Genomic DNA, 23,124 nt, shown 5'->3' with positions numbered 1-23,124 from the left:
TAGCTGGATAGCTATTAGCTGTCTAGCTGGCTTGTTGTAAGCTGTTGGCTATCTGGCTATATATTCGCTATTTATTTTCTATCCATTACCTAGATAGCTCGGTTTCTATCTATTTGAGTTACTTCAGAGTTGAGTGAACGTTGTCGCATGTGGCTGCCGCTGCTCACCCACAGAAAAACTTCCTGTGACAGTAAACTGACCTTGAGAGTTTTAAAAGGCGCTTATAAATGAAATGTATTACTATTATTAAAACAACGTCATACCTCTTTTTTTGATTAATACGTCTTCATGATTTGTCAAAATACTGCTTAGCGTCAAGCTAATACCAAGAACAGCATGTCATTCTGTTTTCTTTCCACTTGTCAAATTCTCCGTACATGTACTAGCCTCTGCCCGATGACTCATTCTCACGGATTTCTATTTGAAAAACGATGAGCAATTTGCGTCGTCCCGCGTTTGTCACTTAGCTTCTGAAATCTGCCGCGTCATTGACAACGGTCACCTTCTCCATGAGCTGGCGGAGCTGCCTGCTGCGTGGGTCTCGGTTACACATGTTCTGAGCTGGCGCCACCACCGTGCAGATACACTTTCCATCTGCGCCCTGCGCCGAGCTGTAGATCTGCCAACCTTCTTCCGGACTCGGGTACAGCGCCTGTGGAACATACCAAAAGATGGACAAATACTTTGAGTGGGAGCTTCTGGCGATCGTCAGCGTGTATCAACGGTGAAAAATGTACAACCCCCATGAAACTTTTATAAAGCTATTGAATCATCTTTGTCCCGTGTGGATGAGTTCAGCGGAGGGGTGAGATATTTCATTTATTCCATATCGGGATTTGTTGTACCCATTCTGTCACCGCAATTTAGCTACACAGTCGTAATTTCTCTTTGGGATTCTCTTTGGCTCTCGCGGCCCACGTCAAAAGTTGTTGCTCCTCAAAGGCAATTAATGGCAATTGATCCGGGCAACTACTGAGAATCTCTTGCCGTCTAATTTTAGCTTGGAGTGGAGAACGGCACAGCAGAAGAGAACGAGTGAGAGGCCGGCGAATGTTTCCAACGTCAATATTTGAGGAGATTTCATTTATAAGCCCCTTTCAAAACTCTCAAGGTCACTTTACAGTCACAGGATCAGTTTTTCTGCAGGTGAGCAGCAGCAGTCACACGCGCCAGCGTTCACTCTACCCGGAAGTAACTCAAATATATAGAACGCTAGCTAGCTAGTCAATCGATAGCCAACAGATACCTAGCTAGATAGCCAGCCAGCTAGATAGTTAATAGTTAGCTAGCTAGATAGTAGCTAGCCAGATAGCCAGCCAGAGCTAATATGTTGAATATATGAAATTGGGACAAGGTTCAACGAGCTGCGTGTCCATTTATTTTGGATGCGCCACACACGCCAGCGTTCACTCAACCCGGAAGTAACTCAAATAGATAGAAAGCTAGCTAGCCAGCCAATAGATAGCTAATAGTTAGCTAGCTAGAGAGGTAGCCAGCCCACTAGATAGCTATATAGCTAATAGATCGCTAGCTAGATAGCCGGCATGTAAGATAGATAGCAAATAGCTAGCTAGTGAGATATGCAGCTAGCTAGATAGCTTATAATACATTTGGATTTGGATTTCACAGGGGTTTTGATCCATTTTTTTCTTGAGGGGGGGGGGGTTGTTGTTTTGTTGAATGTTGACAAAAATCAAAATCGTCGAGATCAAATCGCAGCACAAATCATCAGTGGGTGACATATCCTGTAAATCTCCTGCAAAATCTCGGTGCGCCACCAAACAAAAATAATGCAGATATGATAACTATATTCTCAAATTGGCACACAAAATGTGTTCTGTCGTACACAAAGCTGGAATACGTGACCACAGGTGGCCTTCTAATGGAAAAGCATTTTCATTGTCCCTAACGTGATAAATGAACAGAGATACAGAATACTTTGCAATGAAGGTTATAATAGTTTCAGAACAAATGGCACGAAATTGGATCAGCTCAGAAGGGGAAAAAAGTATTTATTTTTTTTCCCCCACGCGCAAAAGCTACTTTTGTAGAAAAATGACCATTCAAGGACAGCATAAAACTGCTGAACAGCAAACCAACATTAAAAATACATTTTGTACGTTTTATAATCCAAAAAAATGAATATAACCAATGTTTTTTGGTTAAATACAACATTTGCATACAAAAAATATAGAGACCTTTTAATTAATCAAGGTCAACTCTCCATCTCTACATTGTACAGCAAATACACTTAACTCATTCTCTGCCAGCCCATAATTTGTCCATTCCATTGCCAGGATTTTTGTCATTTTCACTCAAATTGCAGGACCCACGAAATATTGAGTTTTAGGACTACCTAAATATTCAATGCAGGCTTAGAAATCTTAGATTCTCTTCTTTCATCAGGAAAAAAAATGTTAATTCCTAAATTAGATGGGTCTGGAGTTATCTGAGCTTGAAATGGGGCTTGAAATGACTGTACAAAATACAATACAACACATACATATTGATTTATATAGCGCTTTAACAACAGCTGAAGCTGTTACAAAGAGCTAACATGCCCCCTCGTGGAAGGGAAAAAACATTGGCAGAGGTCTGACCAGCGCTTTATCGGCACCTCCGCAAGAAAAAAAAACAAAACAAAACCCGAATTCAGGAATGGCGCTCAATGTTGCACTTTTCAATTCCCCAATAAATTCGGGAATGGCAGCGAATGGGTTAAATTCACTTCTATGGATAATTTAAAATCAGGCAAAAATGTATTGGCAGGTAATATCTTCCAATCATAACGTTCATTCAGGAATTCCAATTGCAAGCGTGGATTTGTCCATGAATTTCCAAATGCGAACAATATATTCCCCACTACACGTTGCGATGGCCTCACACTGAGAAAAGGTCATCCCATTTTCATTTCATTCCCTGTTGCGTGTTACCAAGGAAACAACGCAGTGAGTAGTTCACTTGCACGGGAATTTCTAGTCTGTTTCGCAACAAGTGGCCTCTCGGTATGACCAAGGAACACAATAAATAAAAGAATAAATGAATACATAAATACATAAATAAATATATAAATAAATATATAAATAAATACATAATAAATAAGTACATAAATAAATGCATAAAAAAATTAAAAAATAAATACATCTAACTAGTATAAAGTAATATAAGTGAATACAAATGAATATAAAGTACTATAAATGAATTTAAATGAATATAAATTAATATAAATGCATATAAATGAATAGAAATAATATTAATAAATACAAACATGAATACATACAAAAATACATACATAAATAAATAGACAAATACATAGATAAATACATACATTATGAAATAAAATCTAGCTGGTTTATTGCCTGTGCATTTTTTTGTTCTTTTACTTCCCGAGCTAACCTGTTGCAGTCGTAGCGGCAAATTCATTCATTTTCCAAACGGCTTTATCCTTAGCGGCAAATGGAAAAAAATATAAATAAAACCAACAACAAACCAAAAGAAAGCGTGATCGTTTTCCACACCCTTAATGGAAAAGAACAGGATGGATTGCAAACTATAAGACCAGGCTGACTAATTAAGACCGCGATGGAAGATCAACATTTCAAAGTAAAAGAGGCGTGATCCGACAATGGAGTGGAAAACAGATGCGCCAATATGTTTGGAAGCTAGCAGGAAATGGAGCTGTTCGCCGATCAATAACCAACTCAGGGGAAGGGCTTGGCTGAAAGGTTGGATGTCCTTCTTGGACTAATCCAATCAGAAGTAGTGCTGAGTGCACGTACACAGACGCATGTACTGTCTTGACCCTTTCATTCACATCTCCGCTCAGCCTCGGACAGACGAGGCTAAAAATGTAACGAGAGAAAGATTAGCCGTTTTGGAGATGAAATTAAAGAGCCATCAACATAAGTGCAGGCATAGGGCGGCAAATAAAATCACTCTTTTCCCATCCAAGTCATGTCGTCTTCGCTCCGCAGATCATAGGGAATTTTTTATTTGCCCGGCGGAACTCAGAAGGTAGGGATGTTTCGTTGGAGACTGAAGCAGCCACCGTGCACGCATGCATACAATCTCAACCCTGCCGTGTCTTCATTTCCTCTCTGCTGTCACTCTTTCTGAGTGAGTTCATTTCACATTTTTATGATGAAATGAATTGGGAGGAAAGCATTGCGGGTGCTTGTATTAAAAGTAAAAATATATATATATATATATATACATACACACACACACACACACACACACACACACACAGAGGTAACATCTGACTTACGACCAAGGTCCGTTCCTACCAAACGGTCGTAAATCGAAATGGTCGTAAGTTGAAATCCATTCAAAATGTTGAATAGAAACTCTGAGGCTAAATGACTGGCAAACTCCCCCCTCTGGTGCCATCACATGGTCGATTGCTGTGCAAGTGTGTGACATGCTGCCTGGCCAAAATTGTCCTATGCGTTGCTTGCCTGTTAGCACGTTGCGGTGTCAGGCGTACAATTAAAATTTTAAAAAATAAGGTCTTGTATCTATATATCAGAATCAGAAAACCTTTAATAGGTAGCGAGCTCGCTCGACAGATAGGTAGTGAGCTAGCTCGACAGATAGGTAAGCGAGCTAGCTCGACAGATGGGTAAGCGAGCTCGTTCGACAGATAGGTAGCGAGCTCGTTCGACAGATAGGTAAGCGAGCTAGCTCGACAGATAGGTAGCGAGCGAGTTCGACAGATAGGTAAGCGAGCTAGCTCGACAGATAGGTAAGCGAGCTAGCTCGACAGATAGGTAGCGAGCTAGCTCGACAGATAGGCAAGCGAGCTCGTTCGACAGATAGGCAAGCGAGCTCGTTCGACAGATAGGTAGCGAGCGAGTTCGACAGATAGGTAAGCGAGCTAGTTCGACAGATAGGTAAGCGAGCTAGTTCGACAGGTAAGCGAGCTAGTTCGACAGATAGGTAAGTGAGCTAGCTAGCTCGATAGACAGGTAGCTAGGTAGAATATATATTTACAAATTTCCCCATTGTGGGACTAAGACGCTTATAAATAAAATAAATAAAAGAGAAATGGATTCGCCAGGATGCAACTTGTATGTAAGCCCCCCCCCCCCCTTTTCCCCCCTCACAGTATCAATTTAAGCTCACCAGGGCAAGCACCTTCTTTCGCTCATCAAAAATGAATAAAAGAGGCCTCTGTTGTATTATGTAGAGAGTTTCAGATATGCGTTCCGTGATAATGATGTCATTGGTGGAAGCGACTCCATAGGGACACTCTCTAGTTGCAATTAGTTTTTTTGGGGGGCGGCACACACAAACGCACACAGACAAAAAACAAACACGCACAGACAAAGACATTAATAAATAGAAAGATATAAAAACTGACAGGCTATTAAGCAATTACATAAACACATAAATAAATAAATAACCACACCCTTGCAAACACCCACACAAGCACCCCTGTAAACACCCACGCAAACACCCACGCAAACACCCACCCAACACACATGCACGCAACCACACAAACACACACAAACATGTATACATAAATAAACTAACAAACCAACAGGCAAATAAACAAATACATAAACACATAAATAAATGTACAGACGCTCGCCTACTTATGAACATTCGAGTTACGAACAACGGTACATACGAACATTTTTGTAATAACATATGTAGTATTCTCTCCAGTTGTACATGTACATATCTTTGTAGAGCATATATTTTATTAAATGTTTATTTGTCAGTACAAACCAATTCAGGTTACTTAAGCCTTAAACATACTTATGTAACCTTAAACATACTTATATAAGCTTTAAAGACTTCAAGATGGCGCCGCCAGAGTGGCTGCCTTTCCAGCAGCTCTTGTAGTTTGTTTTTCTACTTCTTTCTTTCCTCTTCCTTTCATAACTTTGCTGCTGTGAAATGTAAATTTCTCCACTGTGAGACAAATAAAGGTAAATCCAATCCAATCCAAAACATGCATTCCATACACATTATAGCACTGAAGCAACTTATGAACAAATTCAACTTACAAACGACCATCTTGTTCGTAAGTTGGGAAGCGTCTCTATAACCAAATATATAAATACTAAATATATAAAAACTAATATATAAAAACGAAATACATTTTAAAGCATTAAAAAATTAAACTAACAAAAAACACAAATAAATAAATACATAAATAAATAAAAACTAAGGTGAACTTTAATAAGAATTGCAGAAACTTTCTATAATAACATAAGTAATGAGAAAATGTATTTCTTTTGGGTGTTTGTGTGATTACTTTGGTTGTCCCATAGCTTGCTTATCCGTTTAAGCCTTTTTGTGTTCACTTTCAATGTGAAGAAAATCACATTTGTAACCGATCTTTGAACAATGAACATGGGTTTTAAAATGCATTTGTATTTTTTTTATTATTTATGCTTTTTTTTTTTAATGCACCAACCAAATTTTTATTTCAAATTACACAAGATATTTTTTGTACAAGGCTACGTACCAAATAGCCTGTGGCCCCATATCTGGACCTCGCTGCTTTTACAGATATTTGGCAATCACACATTGACCGTCAACACATGGCAACTAAAATGAATGGAGCAGAGAAACGGGCATCGAGCCGTCATACTAATCAACCTTTGTGATTACCTGCGCATCTCGCAGCTGTGATGAAGCTGCGGGGCCCTTAATGATGAACAAAGTTCAGTGGGATTATCCAATTAGGCTTGCGAGCTGCAGGTATTGCCGTCCAGAGGATGGACTTCCTCGGGTGTTTCATTAGAGCGACCCTGGAGCTGGCTGCCGTACAGGCCAGGAGTAAATGAGATCATAAATCTGATGCTCGATACTTTTTTTTTTTTTTTTATGAGCATGACTGCAAGTCCATTAGAAGTTTCCTAAGCACGGCAGCAAATCGAGGCGACCCGCCACAGCGTCCGATGAACTCGCGTGACATCTGCGGGAGACGGCGTGAAAAAGACAAACGAGGCCTGGCTAAAAACGGAGCGTAGGATAAGCAAACCTGAGGCCAACCGAATATTTTCAAGTGACACAGACTGGGTAAAATGTTGACGGTAAAATGCTTTTTTTTATTTTTTAGAAATATTACGAAATACAGTGATACCTCAGTTTACGAACCCCTTGGCTTACGAACTTTTCGGTTTACGAACGTTAACTTTATGAACATTTTACCTTGGGATACAAACTATTTTTGGGGATACACACGGAGCGCCACAATTAGTGATGTGTCGTTTGCGAACGAGACCGTTCTCCTAACAAGAAAAGAGGAGGTGCGATGCGCTGGGTGAAAAACACAAGATAAACTGCAAGAACACACTCAGTGTGTCATCAGGGTCACGCTTGACTACAATACGATGTCAACACGGTAGTTTGCAAACAGTAGTTCAAACTGTCAAACTAAACATCAAACTAAAGTTGAATGTATGTATTGCATCTATTAAAACGACTATATGACTGTCTCCTGCTATCTTAACTCATTCACTGCCATTCACAAATTTATTCAGGATTTGAAAATATGACGTAGAGCGCCATTCCCCAATTAGTTCAGGTTTTGTTTTTTTCGTGCTTGAGTGCAGATAAAACACTGGCCAGACATCTGGCAATGTTTTTCCCTTCCACAACGGGGCAGCATTTACCTTTTTTTCCATGTTAGCGCTTTGTTCCATCTTCAGGTGTTGTTAAAGGACAACCGACGTCTCCGGACAAGTTGTGTCCATAATTTGTAAAATGGCTTCAAATGCCTTCTACTGAGCGTATTTTAAAAAGATTCCACCGCATATAGCTATATTTTACGTTTTATGACTCGCGCTGAATATTCAGGAAGTCTTGTTTTTTTGAGTTGGCGACGAGTCCGTACGTGACGTCACAAAAGAAACGCCCTCTGACCGAAAAAAAGACACATTGTAGCAGTCCTTCAATCATATCAATGTATTTTGCTGTATTGTTTGGTCTGAAAACCTTGTGTTGCCCCCAAAAGCGCCAGAAGAGGGTGTCCAAGCTCCATATAAGGAATTTATCAGCCTGTGGAAACGGAGGTGGCCACAGGAGGTCGCCATTTTGTGCCTCTTTTCTGGTGATCTTTTCGCCCCAATGTTGCCTCAAAATGGCATGGAATAAATTCTTTAATCGATTGTAAACGTGTGCTTTCCTCTTCAGAACTATTTGAATCATGTTCATAACTGGAGGTGTAACAAGAAAGCATATTCTCAAGCATATTCTCCGAATCTGAAGCCATTGTTTTGATTCTCAAGCAATGCAAGACGTCTTGGCGTGACATCACAAACTGGGGGCGGGACTTTCTGAAAATGCCCGATTCGCAGCTCAATTTTTTTGCAGATTTTGGACACTTTAAGTCATTTTTATTGGTGTTTTGCATTTGAATAAAAATATCATACTGTGTGTTTTGGGTATTTTAGATGCTATAAAACGTTTTTCTGATGTCAGTTAAGAAACAAAAAAGTGACGTCGGTTGTCCTTTAAAGTGCTATATAAACCAATGTGTATGTATTGCATTGTATTTTGGACAGCCACCCTCATTTCAAGCTCATATAACTACATATAACTTAATAATAATAATACATTTCAAACTCATTTCAAAACTCTCAAGGACACTTTACAGTCACAGGATATTTTTTTACCTGCGGGTGAGCAGCGGCAGCTACACTCTCCAGCGTCCACTCAACCCGGAAGTAACATAAAGTAAAAAATAAAAAATAAATCTTGCTAGTTATCTAGCTCTCTAGCTAGTTATCTAGCTAGGTAGGTATCTAGCCAGCCAGTCATCTATCCAGGTATCCAGCTAGCTAGCCATCTAACCAGGTGTCTAGCAAGCTAGTTATCTATGTAGGTATCTAGCTAGCCACTTATCTATCTGGGTATCCAGCCAGCTATCTACCCAGCTATCTAGCCAGCTACATATATGTATTTATCTAGCTATCTAGGTAACTAGCCAGCCATAGTTTAGGAATTAACTCTTTTTTTCACGATGAAAGAAGTGAAACTAACTTTTCTTGAATGTTTATGTAGTCCTAAAACTCAATCTTCTGTGGGTCCTGGAATTTGAGTGACATTACATCGAACGTTTCAATCTCTCGCCTCTAAATGTTTTGAACCCTTTTCAAGAATGCTAGTTCCAAAGTCGTCATACTTCAATTCGACAGTTGATGTGGCTCCTTGATCTTGATTATTGATCAAACACAACACAGTAATTGATTATGCCCACTCCCCAATCTCCCTCCCCCTGATGTTCACAGCCAATCACCAATAACAAGATGGCTAATTGTTTCAAAATCTGTCACCCGTTACGTTTTCCTACAAATTCCAAGCGAAGGTTGTAAATTGTCACAAAGCAGCCCTCAATAAAATCCACAGCGTCGTTTAATCAACGTCCTACAATCGATCAACACAATTTGCTTTATTGGGCCGTGCGTGCGGTGGATGTAAAAGTTTACAGAGCTTGACAGACAGCGCCATATTGACCTCAATCACATTTTGATGTGGCGTGCTATTAAAATAATAATAATTTCATTGTCAGCCGCCTCAGAGATTTTTTTTAATATCTTCACTTGATCTCAGGAGATGGAACAGATGTGATTCTTTCTAAATTTGTGTCTCAGTTCCAATCTTGACAGTGAAAATGTTTTTTTTAAAGGACAACCGACACCCCTGGCGGGCAAGTTGTGTCCATAATTTGTAAAATCACTCCAAATGACTTCTACAGGAACGCCCCTGACCGAGAAAGCGACACACAATTCATTTTGGGTACTTCGTTTGGTCTGAAAACATCGTGTTGATCCATGTTGATGGCGAAATTAGAAGGAAGAACACACAAATAACGCGATGGTGAGTCGTTATGTGTTGCACTACTATTTGATACTAGTTGACACAAATTCCCAGCAAACAAATCAGCCTATGTCCAAGAGAGCTTGGGCGCCATCTTGTGCATTTTCTGGGTGCTACGTTGGAGTCCAGACACCTCAAAATGAGACGGAAGGACTTCTTTAATCGATTGCAAACATTTATGCTATCCTCTTCAGAACTATTTGAATCATATTTATAACTAGATGAGTTACAAGAAAGCATCTTCTCCAAATCTGAAGCCATTGTTTTGATTCTCATTTTAAGTGCCTTTCAAAGCTCTCAAGGACACTTTACAGTCACAGATATGCATAGGTACTATAATAAATAAAATATAATCACAAATAGAATACAATAAATAAAATACAGTTATACATAGAAACAGGAGAAAGGGCTACACAGAAAATGCAATTTTAAATAGGTGGGTTTTGAGATGGGATTTGAAGGTGGGAAGAGAATTGATGTTACGAATGCCGGGAGGAAGTGAGTTCCAGGGTTTGGGGGCAGAGCAGCTGAAAGCCCTGTCCCCCATCGTGCTGAAACAGGCAAGGGGGGGCATACAGAGGTAGAGGGAGGAAGAGTATCTGAGGGAATAGAAATTTGAAAGTCAGATAGGTAAAGGGGGGCAAAGTTATGGATAGCATTTGCCTTTTCTTCCATGTTAGCGCTTTTGTTACAGCTTCAGCTGTTGTTAACGCGCTATATAAATCAATATGTATGGCCCCATTTCAAGCTCAGATAACTCCAGACCTATATAACTTAGGAATTTACTCTTTTTCTGATGAAAGAAGAGAGTCTACGGTTTCTTACGCTGCATTGAATGTTTATGTAGTCAATATTTTGTGGATCTTGCAATTTGAGTGAATATGACAAAAACCCAGGCACTGTACTGGACATATTTTTTGCACCTCATTTGGCAGTGAATGAGTTAAAAGGAACCTACTAAAGTAGAAAAGTGAGCAATCTCCAGATTCCGTGTAAGCGGGAAAACTTTCTGGGTCTTTCGCACTCATTAAAGGAAACAGACTTTTGCACTCTCCGGATGCGCGCGAGCAACCAGGCAGCAGCGTTGCCTTCCCGAACATCAAAGCGTTCACGCGTGTCGGCAAGATGAGTCCATTTGAAAGTGCGCAACGGACCAGACGTTGAACTCAAGCTGAGTGGAATGTAGGACGCGGATCCAGAAGAAGACGTACGGTCGCCAGCGGCAGCGCTAGCTAGCGCTCCGGTGTCACAATAGCGTTTCTACGTCGCCTTTTGATAAGAGCACCAACCGCGTTTGCGTGAGTCACGACGGGAAATGTCTCGTTAATGGTGATGAAATCCGATGAGGCGTTCGGCTTTTTATTCTTTATGACGGAGGGGGAGGGGGATGGTGGAGGGATTAGCCGCCATCACGTATGCTAACGATTCAAGGCGCTATCAAACACGGCCTCTAGGTTTTAATTTAGCACTGATGAAAGGCACCGGCACAATATCAGCCCTTCCTTACCCCCCCCCCCCCCCCGACCCCCCAATCAAATCTTTGCTCATAACATGTATATTTTTACACCGACTGACATTTTCTCGCTCTCTCTGTCGTCTGTCTGTCTCTTTAATGTTTAAACCACCTTCCCTCACTGCCGCGTTCTTGACCAATCACGTGGCTTTAACCAATGACTGGGGGTGGGGAATAGAGGACCAAAACAAGCTGGCTGCCATTTTCTAGTTAGGAGAACGGGCTCTTTCGAGAACGACACATCACTCATTGTGGAAGCTCCGAAAAATAATTTGTATGCCAAAGAAAATTTTAAATAAATGTAATGTTCGTAAACCGAAAAGTACGTAAGCCGAGGGGTTCGTAAAGCGAGGTATCACTATACATGCATATTGATTTAACAACAGCTGAAGCTGTAACAAAACGCTAACATGGACAAAAGGCAAATGCTGCCTCCTCGTGGCAATGAAAAACATTGCCAGAAGTCTTACCAGAGCTTTATCGGTAGCAAATGAGTTAAATATGAAAGTCTCCTCGAAACAGATGGATCACGCCCACCCCCCAAAACCTTCACCAAGACATATATGCAGTTGAACAAAAAAAAAATAAAAAATAAAATAATAGACACGCACCCGCACAATGTCATTCATATCCAGATGGCTTCCACCATCTCTGGAGACGTTCAATTCCCTCCCATTATTTGAACACAAAGCCGCATTTGCAGTTCTGGCCGCTGGGCCATTTAAAAAGGCGTTCGGGATGAAAGCTCATCAGTCAGGCAATGGCAGAAAAATGACAAATGAATTCAGCTCACGGTGTGGCTAAAGCAGCCAAGTTCCAAGTGTGCATTTTAATGAGATATAAATGAACAAATTGTGTCAAAGTCGCTGAGCACTTTTATCGCGGTTAATCGATGGTCAAGACGTGATTCAAATTTTTCAACTTTGACCTTTTCCGTGCACCCTGTGACTCGATAACATGATAACCTGTGCACTCGAGTAACCGCTGTACTTGAAAAAAATGAAAACAATATTCACTCATTCACTGCCAGACGATGTGCAAAATTGTGGGCACGCCCGTGCCAGGGTTTTTGTCATTGTCACTCAATTTCCAAGACCCACAGAATATTGAGTTTTAGGACTACGTAAACATTCAATGCAACGTAAGAAACCCTAGACTCTCTTCTTTCATCAGAAAAAGAGTTAATTCCTAAGTTATATGGGTCTGTAGTTATATTAGCTTGAAATGAGGGTGGCTGTCCAAAATACAATGCAATACATACTGTACATATTGGTTTATATAGCGCTTTAACAATAGCTGAAACTGGAACAAAGCACTAACATGGAAAAAAGGCAAATGCTGCCCCCTCGTGGGAGGGAAAAACATTGCCAGAGGTCTGACCAGCGCTTGATCTGTACCCAATCAAGAAAAAAACAAACCCAGAACAAATTCGGGAATGGCGCTCTATGTCATATTTTCAATTCCCGAATAAATTTGTGAATGAGTTAAGGAGAATAGTGCAAACACTATGCTAGTTGCTAATAAGTTATATGGGTATGGAGTTAGATGTGCTTGAAATGGGGGCGGCTATACAAAACACAATACCTACATATTGATTTAACAACAACTGAAATTTCTGCATAAATTTCCCCTTTTTTGTCCATATTAGCGCTTTGTTCTAGATTCAGCCTTTGTTAACATGCTTTATAAATCAATATGTATATATTCTATTGTATTATGTACAGCCGCCCCCATTTCAAGCTCAGATAACTCCAGACCCATATAAATTAGGAATTAACTTTTTTTTCCTGATGAAAGGTGTCTTACGTTGAATTGATTGTTTATGTCTTCCTAAAACTCAATATTCTGTGGATCCTGGAATTTGAATGACAATGACAAAAACCCTGGCACGAGAGTGGACAGACACATTTTTGCACCTAGTCTGACAGTGAATGAGTAGAGAAATGTAAATGTATGTAAAAATGTAAAAAATAGCAATGTAAATTTCTCTACTGCGGGACTAATAAAGGTACATACAATCCTATCCGATCCAATTTAATACCATTTGCTCCCTTTCATTTTTGGGTGATCAATTCGGTGGTACAGGTACAGTATCTGTTCCACGAAATAATAATAATAATAATAATAATAATAATAATAATAATTATTATTATTATTATTATTATTATTATTATTATTACTATTATTATTATTATCATTGTTATTATTAATAATATGACAATGAGGTGAGGTTAAAATCTTAGCAAAAGAACATAGATGGTTTGAAAGGGGAGTAAAAGAAGCGATTTTCATAAAACAGCTAAATCCTTCACTAAACCGATATGGTGGTGTGAGGTTCAATTTGGATCGTTTGTACAACAGCCTGCTTAGGCAACATAGGATTAGTAATGCTGATGAGGTGATAACAGAGCAAATAGGGCAATCAGGCCAGTCGTTAGTTAGGACAATAGGAGCAATCAGTGGAGCCGCAGGGAGTAGTCCTCTGCTCCCCACAACATTAGAGCCGGGACCTATAATAGCAGAGTCTGGCATCGCCACGTCTGGACAGTAGGGATATATATATATATATATATATATATATATATATATATATATATATATATATATATATATATATATATATATATATATATATATATATATATATATATAGGGCCGAAACTACCAGTAAGACTTTAGTTCGCTGACGAAGCTTCTTGGATAAGAAGCGAAATGTCTGACAAGTTCAAAGAAATACAGATGATGGCTGGAGAAACCTTTTCATCAATAATAATAATAATAATAATAATCATAATAATAATAATAATACATTACATTTTAAGTGCCTTTCAAAGCTCTCAATGACACTTTACAATCACAGACAAGCATAGGTACTATAATAAATAAAATACAATCACAAATAGAAAACAATAAATAAACTATAATTATACATAGAAACAAGAGAATGAGCTACACATAAAAATGCAATTTTAAATAGTAATATTTCACTCCCCTACCTCACCCCCCCCCTAAAAAACTGCAGGCGAGCAATAAAAAAACAACAACCTTGAACAGCACCACAAGTGCTCCATATGACGAAAGCCAAGTTGCATTTCATCATTTCCTCATCGTCATCCATAAACAACCCCCCACCCCCGCCCCGTGAGCACCATTTTTTGTCCCACCGTGATGTCATCAACCCCTTTCGCACACAAATCAGAGACATCCACACTTACACAGACGTGCACGCACACATCATTAAACACCCAAACACCGCTACGTCCTTCCAACTGCTTTCCACCAGCGCTCGACATGCACAGCTGCACCGTAACGACGCCTCTCACGTTTATCGTTTAAGTCATAAAATCAAATTAAAAAAATTGCTCTTGCATGCACATTCGACCTCCACCACCGCCGATATGACTTAGCAGCGCATCACATCATTCAAATGGCAGTCAAATCTTTCCACTTTCTCCTACTTATAACCCCCTCCGTAAAAAAAAAAAAAAAAAGTGATACCTACACTAACAATCCTTTCGGATGTCCCCCCTCTGGAGATGGCTGTCCCATTGAGTCCCACAAGAGACGGTAGAGTCTGAGACATCCAGTTGGTCACCATAGCCATAGTGCTGAGGACCGCCCCGATCTTTAACATGGGTACGCTCATATTTACCTCCTATGGGGGGGACCCCCGGATGGCCCACCCTTAAAAAAAAAAACACTTCTCCAAAACCCGGATGGGTTCCCGTGCTCAACCCAAGCGGGAGCTGATTTCGGTCTCGCCGCTTAGCCGAGACCTGTTAAAGGAGAGCAGCATCATGCAGGAATCCTCCCTCTCTCTGAATGACATTCTGAGCTTCAAACCCACCCCCCACCAGCCGCCATCCCTCCTTCCTCGCCTTGTCGAGATTCCGAACAGCACATTGGCTGCTTCACATCTCATCCCCTTCCCCCTGCCCCCACCCCAAACGGCTTATATCCTCTCGCGTTCCCATTCGGCTCTCGCTGATATTTCTCAGTTCTTTTTATGGCTCATAACCAGATGTGTGAGAGTATGTGTGTATTTGTGTGTATTTGTGTGACCATATTAGAGGTGCAGACATCAAAGCGCGCGCCGCATTTCCCCAAAGTGCGACTGGCCTGCAGCATCGACTCGCGTCTTTAGCGGATCAATGCGGTGGGATGCTTTTAAAAGCTTTACCAGTGGTTGGCGATCTTGCGAACCGTCGTAGCAACTATAGACGCTGCTTTGGATTGAATTGCATTTACCTTTATTCGTCTCGCAGTGGAGAAATGTACATTTCACAGCAGCAAAGCCGTGAAAGGAAGAGGATAGGAAATAAAGAAGTCGATAAACAAAATACAGGAAGTGCTGTAAAGGTAGGCACTTTCGCGACGCCATGTTGAAGTCAAAACAACAACAAAAAAAAATAAATAATGTGACAACACAAAAGACATACACAGTCATTCAATCTTAAGCACTTTCTGTACCCTCTTTGTTACATGAAGCAGTTCTAGATGAAAGAGGATCAAAGTGTCCTTTTCACCAGTGGATCAGGGACATCATGGTGGAAGAATAAGAATAAGAATAAGAATAACAATAATACATTTCATTTCTAAGCGCCTTTCAAAACTCTCAAGGTCACTTTACAGTCTTAGGATAAGTTTTTCTGTGGGTGAGCAGCGGCAACCACACGCGCCACCTTTCACTCAACCCAGAAGTAACTCAAATAGATAGAAAGCTAGCTATCCAGCTAATAGATAGCTAATAGATAGCTACCTAGATAGCTAATAGATAGCTAGATAGTGAGTAGATAGCTATTAGATAGCCATTAGATAGCTATTAGATAGCTAGCCAGATAGCCAATGGATAGCCAGATGGTTATTATATTGCTAGCCAGATAGCTAATAGATAGCCAACCAGCCAGCCATGTGGCTTATAGAGCGCTTAAAAATATCAAATAGATAGCAAATAGATAGCTTGGTAGATAGCTAGATAACAGATTGAATGGAATTTCAAAAATATATCCAGGTAATACTACAGCTATCATGTATCATGTTTGGATGTTGTATCATTTTTGTATTCGATTGAGTTCCCTGTTCAACTTCCCCCATTGGCGCAAGGTTATTTCGGATCAAATACAACGGTCAAATTTAGGGAAAGGTCGTGTTGACAAATGGCGAGGAACGCTATGAATGATATTGTGCATATTTGCTACAAGCTAAATGTTGAAAGCAAACACGAATCTGTAGCATCCATTGATGAAAACAGAGTGTCTCACATCTCCTGTCCCACATAAATCCGCCTCAATTCCAAGCCGCGGCAGCTCCACATTCGCATCGGCACTCTGCTTTCACGTCGTAACGTCTCATTTGTCGCCGTCCGTCTGTTTTTTTATGCCTGAAGGACGTATGAATGTGAGATTGATGTGTTTGGGGGGATGCAATTGCCGCGTGGTGTAAAATTGATAAGCTGGCTTGCAGCGCAGTGGCGGATGAATGAATGTGACAGCGATGAGATGTTGTCACTCGGGGTAAAAATGAGGAATATGATGTCAACTAATGATGAATGCATTACGAGATATTCGTACAATTGCCTGATTGTGTAGAAATTATAATAATAATAATAATAATCAGTGATTATACTCAATGATGCTACCAGATCCAGATGCTCTAAGTGAGTTACTTCTGGGTTGAGTGAACGCTGGCTTGTGTGGCTGCCGCTGCTCACCCACAGAAAAAAATTGTCCTGTGACTGAAAATTGACCTTGAGAGTTTTGAAAGGCACTTATGAATGAAATGTATGATTATGATGATGATTATTATTATTATTATTATTATTATAAAGTGCAAAAACAGAAAATGCACCGACTTTTCCTGCTAATAATAGATGCTAAGTGACTAAACCTAGTTAGCTGAATAGCTGTTAGCTATATGGCTATCTATGCGCTATTTATTTGCTATCCATTAGCTGATTGGCTGTAAGCTGGCTCGCTGTTGGCTATCTGGCTATCTTTTCGCTCTTTATTTGCTATCCATTAGCTAGCTAGCTATTAGCTATCTAGCTGACTGGCTGTAAGCTGTCTAGCTGGCTAGCGGTTGGCTATCTGGCTATCTATTTACTATTTATTTTCTATCCATTAGCTAGCGAGCTGACTGGCTGTAAGCTGGCTAGCTGTTGGCTAGCTGGCTATCTATTTACTATTTATTTTATATCCATTAGCTAGCTATCTGTCTAGCTGACTGTCTTTAAGCTGTCTAGCTGGCTAGCTGTTGGCTAGCTGGCTATCTATTTACTATTTATTTGCTATCCATTAGCTAGATAGCTTTCTACCTATTTGAGTTACTTCCAGGTTGAATGAACACTGGCGCGTGTGTTTGCGGCTGCTCACCCACAGAAAAATTTTATCCTGGTACTGTAAAGTGACCTTGAGAATTTTGAAAGGTGCAGCTGTTAACTCTGTTGAAAGCAAATGGATGGATTTTCGGTGTGCTCCAGTAAAATTGCCTGAAATAATGAGTGCCCCCGTCTACCTCACCTCTATCTATCCGGTCACTACAAAATGGATGGGTTGCACATGTGCCCCCCTCCCCCCGGGCTGTAATTTGTGTGTGTGTGTGTGTGTGTGTGTGTTTTGTAAATGTATTGGGACGTCACCACATCACCGACAGTGGTGTCATTTTTTGGCAGGAAGCAGCAAGTTTAATGGTGCAGGGAGGAAGGCTCCTTGCAAATGAAAACGTCAGGTAATCTCACTTCCTGGCTCCTGTTGTGCTGACATATTCTCTGTTCCCCTTCACCGCCACCCCTCAGCCACCCGTCACACTGCGTGAGTGATATGAGCACCTTTGGGCTGTCCCTGTCACAAGACAAGAGACACTTCAACCCCCCTAAAGCTAATACAAAAAAATGTCACCATTCCTTAGCTCACCTGCAGGCGAACCTGAGCTTGAAAGTGAAGACAGAATGTAATGGCGTCCCCGTGTGGCGACACGCGGCGTAGCAGGCTCTCCCCACAGTTTTGTTTATTAAATAATAATAATACCTTTCAATTATAAGCGCCTTTCAAAACTCTCAAGGACACTTTACAATCACAGGATGAAGTTTTTCTGTGGGTGCGTGTGGCTGCCGCTGCTCACCCACAGAAAAGCTTATCTTGTGACTGTAGAGTGACCTTGAGAGTTTTGATAGCCGCTTATGAATCAAATGTATTATTATTGTTATTATTATTATTATTTAATTCATGACATTCAGTGTATTAGCTAACTAGCTATGTAGCTAGCTATGTTTTAGTAATATAGTTATCAAATGGCTAGTAGCTATCTGTTGATTATCTATTAGCTATCTCCTAGCTGGTTAGCTAGCTTTCTATCTGTGTATTATTATTATTATTATTATTATTATTATCTGTTATAATTAGCTGTTATTATTATTATTAGCTGTTAATAGCTGGTATTATTAGCTATTATTATTAGCTATTGTTATTAGCTATTGTTGTTAGCTATTATTATTATTAGCTATTAGCTATATAGCAATCTGTTAGCTATCTATTAGCTATCTACTAGATGCCTAGCTTTGTATTTACTTCCGGATTGAGTGAACGCTGGCGCGTGTGGCTGCCGCTGCTCACTGACAGAAAAACTTATCTTGTGACTGTTAAGTGTCCTTGAGAGTTTTGATAGCCGAATGAATTATGAATCAAATTTATTATTATTGTTATTATTATTATTTATTTAATTCGTAACATTCAGTGTATTAGCGAACTAGCTATGCAGCTAGCTAGCTATTTTAGTTATATAGTTATCAAGTGGCTAGTAGCTATCTGTTGATTATCAATTAGCTATCTACTAGCTGGCTAGCTAGCTTTCTATCTGTGTATTATTATTATTATTATTATTATTTTCTGATTCTGTACGCATATATTTAGTCGCTAGAGGGCAGCAGAGACTCAGAAATGAATGGAGGCTTTGTGTTGAGCCTCATTTTTGCATGCCAGAAGAAATATATTCAATATAAGAGAAGAGAAAAAAAAATCACCATTTCAGGTAATTGAAATTTTCGCACAAAGGAGCTCGCGAGATAATTCACACATTATTTGCCTCTTGCCAGAGAGGCTATTTTCACCCTCTTGTGTTTTATTTTCCCCCTGCTTGTTTTCTGCTCTCGATTTTTTATTTATACAGATAATTGCTTTTTTTGGGGGAAGAATGAAAACTATATTTGAAGCTAGATTAAAACTTCACAGGCATTGCTTTACAAATAGAAAAAACTCCCGATGTGGGCTGGGTTGTTTAATGAAATCTGACAACCTTTAGCAAGCATTTTGGATGAATTTTCAAAGCCATTTTAGTTCAACTTGAATAATTTTCTATTCTTCGCGCGCTCTGATGCCACTATCTTCAGCCATTATTTTTTTAACATTTTGTTCTCACTTTGTGTGAATTTTAGCTCCTTGTGTCACCTTGAAGAAATAACTTCAATATTCATTCATTATTTGATTTTAAAAGCAACTGAATAATATTGCATAAATAAGATTGCTATGATAAGAATGTATTGACAATATTTGTTTTAAATTGCACATTTATAAATCATGTTGAAGGATAATATCTATGCATAAACTGAGAAATTGCTTTTTGGTGTATTCTGGTTTGACCATCTGATTGTGTTTAAAGGATAACCGAGTCTAAGGTTTTTAATGCTGCATTGAATGTTTCTGACGTCCTAAAAGTCAATCTTTTGTGTTTCCTGGAATTAGTGACAATGACAAAACCCTGGCACCGGATTGGACACATTTTTGCACATATCTGGCAGTGGATGAGTTAATTGTGCCTCACGGGGCTCATAACAATGAGCGCAGGAAAATTAGAGACGTTGCAGGATGCTTTAGGCTTGCGGTAACTATAAAGGGCATTTTTAATACAGACCGAATGATGAAAATATGCAGCAACGGCAGCACTCGTTGCACACCCGCGGAGGGCAGTGGAGTACCGCAAGCTCCAAAATCCAGCATGACAACCCGGTTGTGACAAACTGCATAGCAAAAAACACTCACGGCGCTAATATGGAAAAAAAAGGAACCCCTGAAGGGACCCCCAAATAAAAATCTGACACACAAAAAAAGGACTTAATCAGGTCACCCAATGGAGCCTTAATCTCACATCCTGAAAAGGAGAGTGAAGTAAGAAACTCCAAGAAACCAAAAAGAACTGAAAGAGGCTGTAGTAAAGGCCTGGAAAAGTGAATAATAATAATAATAATAATAATAATAATAATAATACAAACTCTCAAGGTCACTTTACAGTCACTGGATATTTTTTTTCTGTGGGCAGCCACATGCGGCAGCGTTCACTCAAACCGGAAGTAACTTAAATAGATAGAAAGCTAGCTAGCTATCTAACAGATAGCTAATAATAATAATAATAATACAAATTATTATTATAATATAATACAAATTATTATTATTATTGGATTGGATTGGATTGGATTGGATTGGATATGCCTTTATTAGTCTCACAGTGGAGAAATTTACATTTCACAGCAGCAAAGTGATGAAAGGAATGAAAGTAGAAAAACAAAATACATGAGCTATTATTATTATTATTATTATTATTATTATTATTATTATTATTATTATACATTTGATTTCTAAGCGCCTTTCAAAACTCTCAAGGTCACCTTAGAGTCACGGGATAATTTTTTCTGTGGGTGAGCAGCGGCAGCCATACGTGCCAGCGTTCACTCAACCCGGAAGTTACTCAAATAGATAGAAAGCTAGCTAGCTATTCGATAGCTAATAGATAGCCAGCTAGATAGCTAGCCAGCCAGCTAGACCACCATAAGATAGTTAATAGATAGCCAGCTAGATAGCTAGCCAGGCAGCTAGACCGCCAATAGATAGCTAATAGCGAGCTAATATGTAACTAACAGATAGAAAATAGATAGCTATATAGGTAGCTTGATAGCTAGCTCGACTGTCATAATTTATGATGTAACGGGAACCTTAACCATGAATTGACAAAATATTCATTAAAAACATGACGCTGTCCTTAAACTAGACAGTTAGTAGTTAGAAGTTATTGAAGTCAGCGGGTGGCAGTCTTGATACAATTGTTATGCGACCCATTATTAAAAGTCAATTCACTTTTAACTCATTCACTGCCAGACAATGTGCAAAAATGTGTCCACTCCAGATCCAAGGTTTTTGTCATTTTCACTCAAATTGCAAGACCCACAGAATATTGAGTTTTAGGATGACATAAATATTCAATTCAGCATAAGAAATCTTAGACTCCCTTCTTGCATCAGGAAAAAAATTGTTAACTGCTAAGTTACATGGGTCTGGAGTTATCTGAGTTTGAAATGGGGGCGGCTGTACACATATAGTGATTTACTGTATATGGTGCTTTAACAACAACTGAAGCTGTAACAGAGCGCTAACATGGACCAAAGGCAAATTCTTCCCCCTTGTGAGAGGGGAAAAACATTGCCAGAGGTCTGTCCAGCACTTTATCGGCACACCCCGCAAGAAAACCACGTCATGCTTTTCAATTCCCGAATAAATTAGGGAATGGCAGTGAATGTGTTAAATTCATTGAATCACGTCTGTTCCAATATTTTCGGGTGGCTTCAAACTAAGTTGTGATGAATCGGTCGACTTTACAACGAAGCGACGAATATACACGCATCATTGCGCTGAACTAAACGTTTGATCCACACGATCCATACAACAGCGCCGAAATGTCAGCCGCAGCCTCACACATCGTCGCGCGTGACTCTTTGTGATGTGTGAAAGTGAGACGAGGTTTCGGAGGGTCGTCGCTTTGAGCAAAGCAGCGTGAATGGCACAAACTCAATAGCGTCTAAGTCTAATAATAGCTGATAAGAGCGAGTAAGCAGAGGTGGTTGATCAATACAGTCGGTGAGCGTGTGTCACTGAAATGAGTATGTGAATATGTAATGTGAATAATCACATGCGATGTGTCCCATTGAGGCTGGAAAATAGAGGAAAGATTGCACTGACGACAATCAATGAATAGCCCTTAAAGGACAACCGACGCATCCAGACAAATTGTGTCCATAATTTGTAAAATCACTTCAAATGACTTCTACTGGCCGTATTTTACAGAGATTCCACGGCATATAGCTGTATTTTATATTGTAAGACTGGCGCTGAATATTCAGGAAGTGTTGTTTTTGAGTTGATGACGATCCCCTACGTGACGTCACGGAGGGAACGCCCCTAACCGAGAAAGTGACACACAATGCATTTTGGGTACTTTGTTTGGTCTGAAAACTTCTTGTTGATGGCGAAATTACAAGGACAATACATAAATAATGCGATGGTGAATCGATGTGTGTTGCACCAAGACTACTATTTGATACTAGTTGACACAAATTTCCAGCAGACAAATCAGCCCATTTCCAACGGAGCTTGGGCGCCATCTTGTGCATTTTCTGGGATGCTACATTGGACTCCAGCTACCTCAAAATGATCCGGAAGGTCTTCTTTAATGGATTGCAAACATTTATGCTTTCCTCTTCAGAACTACTTGAATCATATTCATAACTGGATGTGTAACAAGAAAGCATCTTCTCCGAATATGAACTCTCTGAAGCCATTGTTTTGATTCTGGAGCAAGGCAGTGTTTGACCAATAGTGATGTCACGAACAAGGGGGCGGGACTTTCTGAATCTGCCCGGATCCTAGCTCATTTTGTGGCATTTTTGGGACACTTTAAGTCATTTTTTGGGTGTTTTGCATTTGACTAAAAATGTCAGCCTGCAATTTCTTGGG

The 23,124-nt window shown here is 39.8% G+C and overlaps 1 protein-coding gene across 2 annotated transcripts in view; it reads right to left on the bottom strand.

Moving 5' to 3' along the window:
* The window catches only part of olfm2a (olfactomedin 2a), a 54,119-nt gene that overhangs the window by 14,405 nt on the left and 16,590 nt on the right, over positions 1 to 23,124 (bottom strand). Inside the window, exons 1-2 of one of the 2 annotated variants that reach the window (XM_089019035.1) lie at positions 14,853 to 15,164; positions 503 to 652 (exon numbers count right to left, since the gene is read on the bottom strand). In XM_089019035.1, the coding sequence (XP_088875161.1) occupies positions 503 to 652; positions 14,853 to 14,996 (294 nt within the window). In that variant the 5' untranslated portion in view covers positions 14,997 to 15,164. Of the gene's footprint in view, positions 1 to 502; positions 653 to 14,852; positions 15,165 to 23,124 lie in introns of those variants that run through there. The other variant, XM_089019036.1, reaches the window with a different exon arrangement.

This window comes from Hippocampus bargibanti, linkage group LG17 (assembly GCF_051943395.1).
Source record: "Hippocampus bargibanti isolate YZ-2025 linkage group LG17, ASM5194339v1, whole genome shotgun sequence".
In the NCBI taxonomy this organism is placed as follows: Eukaryota; Metazoa; Chordata; class Actinopteri; order Syngnathiformes; family Syngnathidae; genus Hippocampus; species Hippocampus bargibanti.
This window is presented reverse-complemented; position numbering and strand designations above follow the sequence as displayed.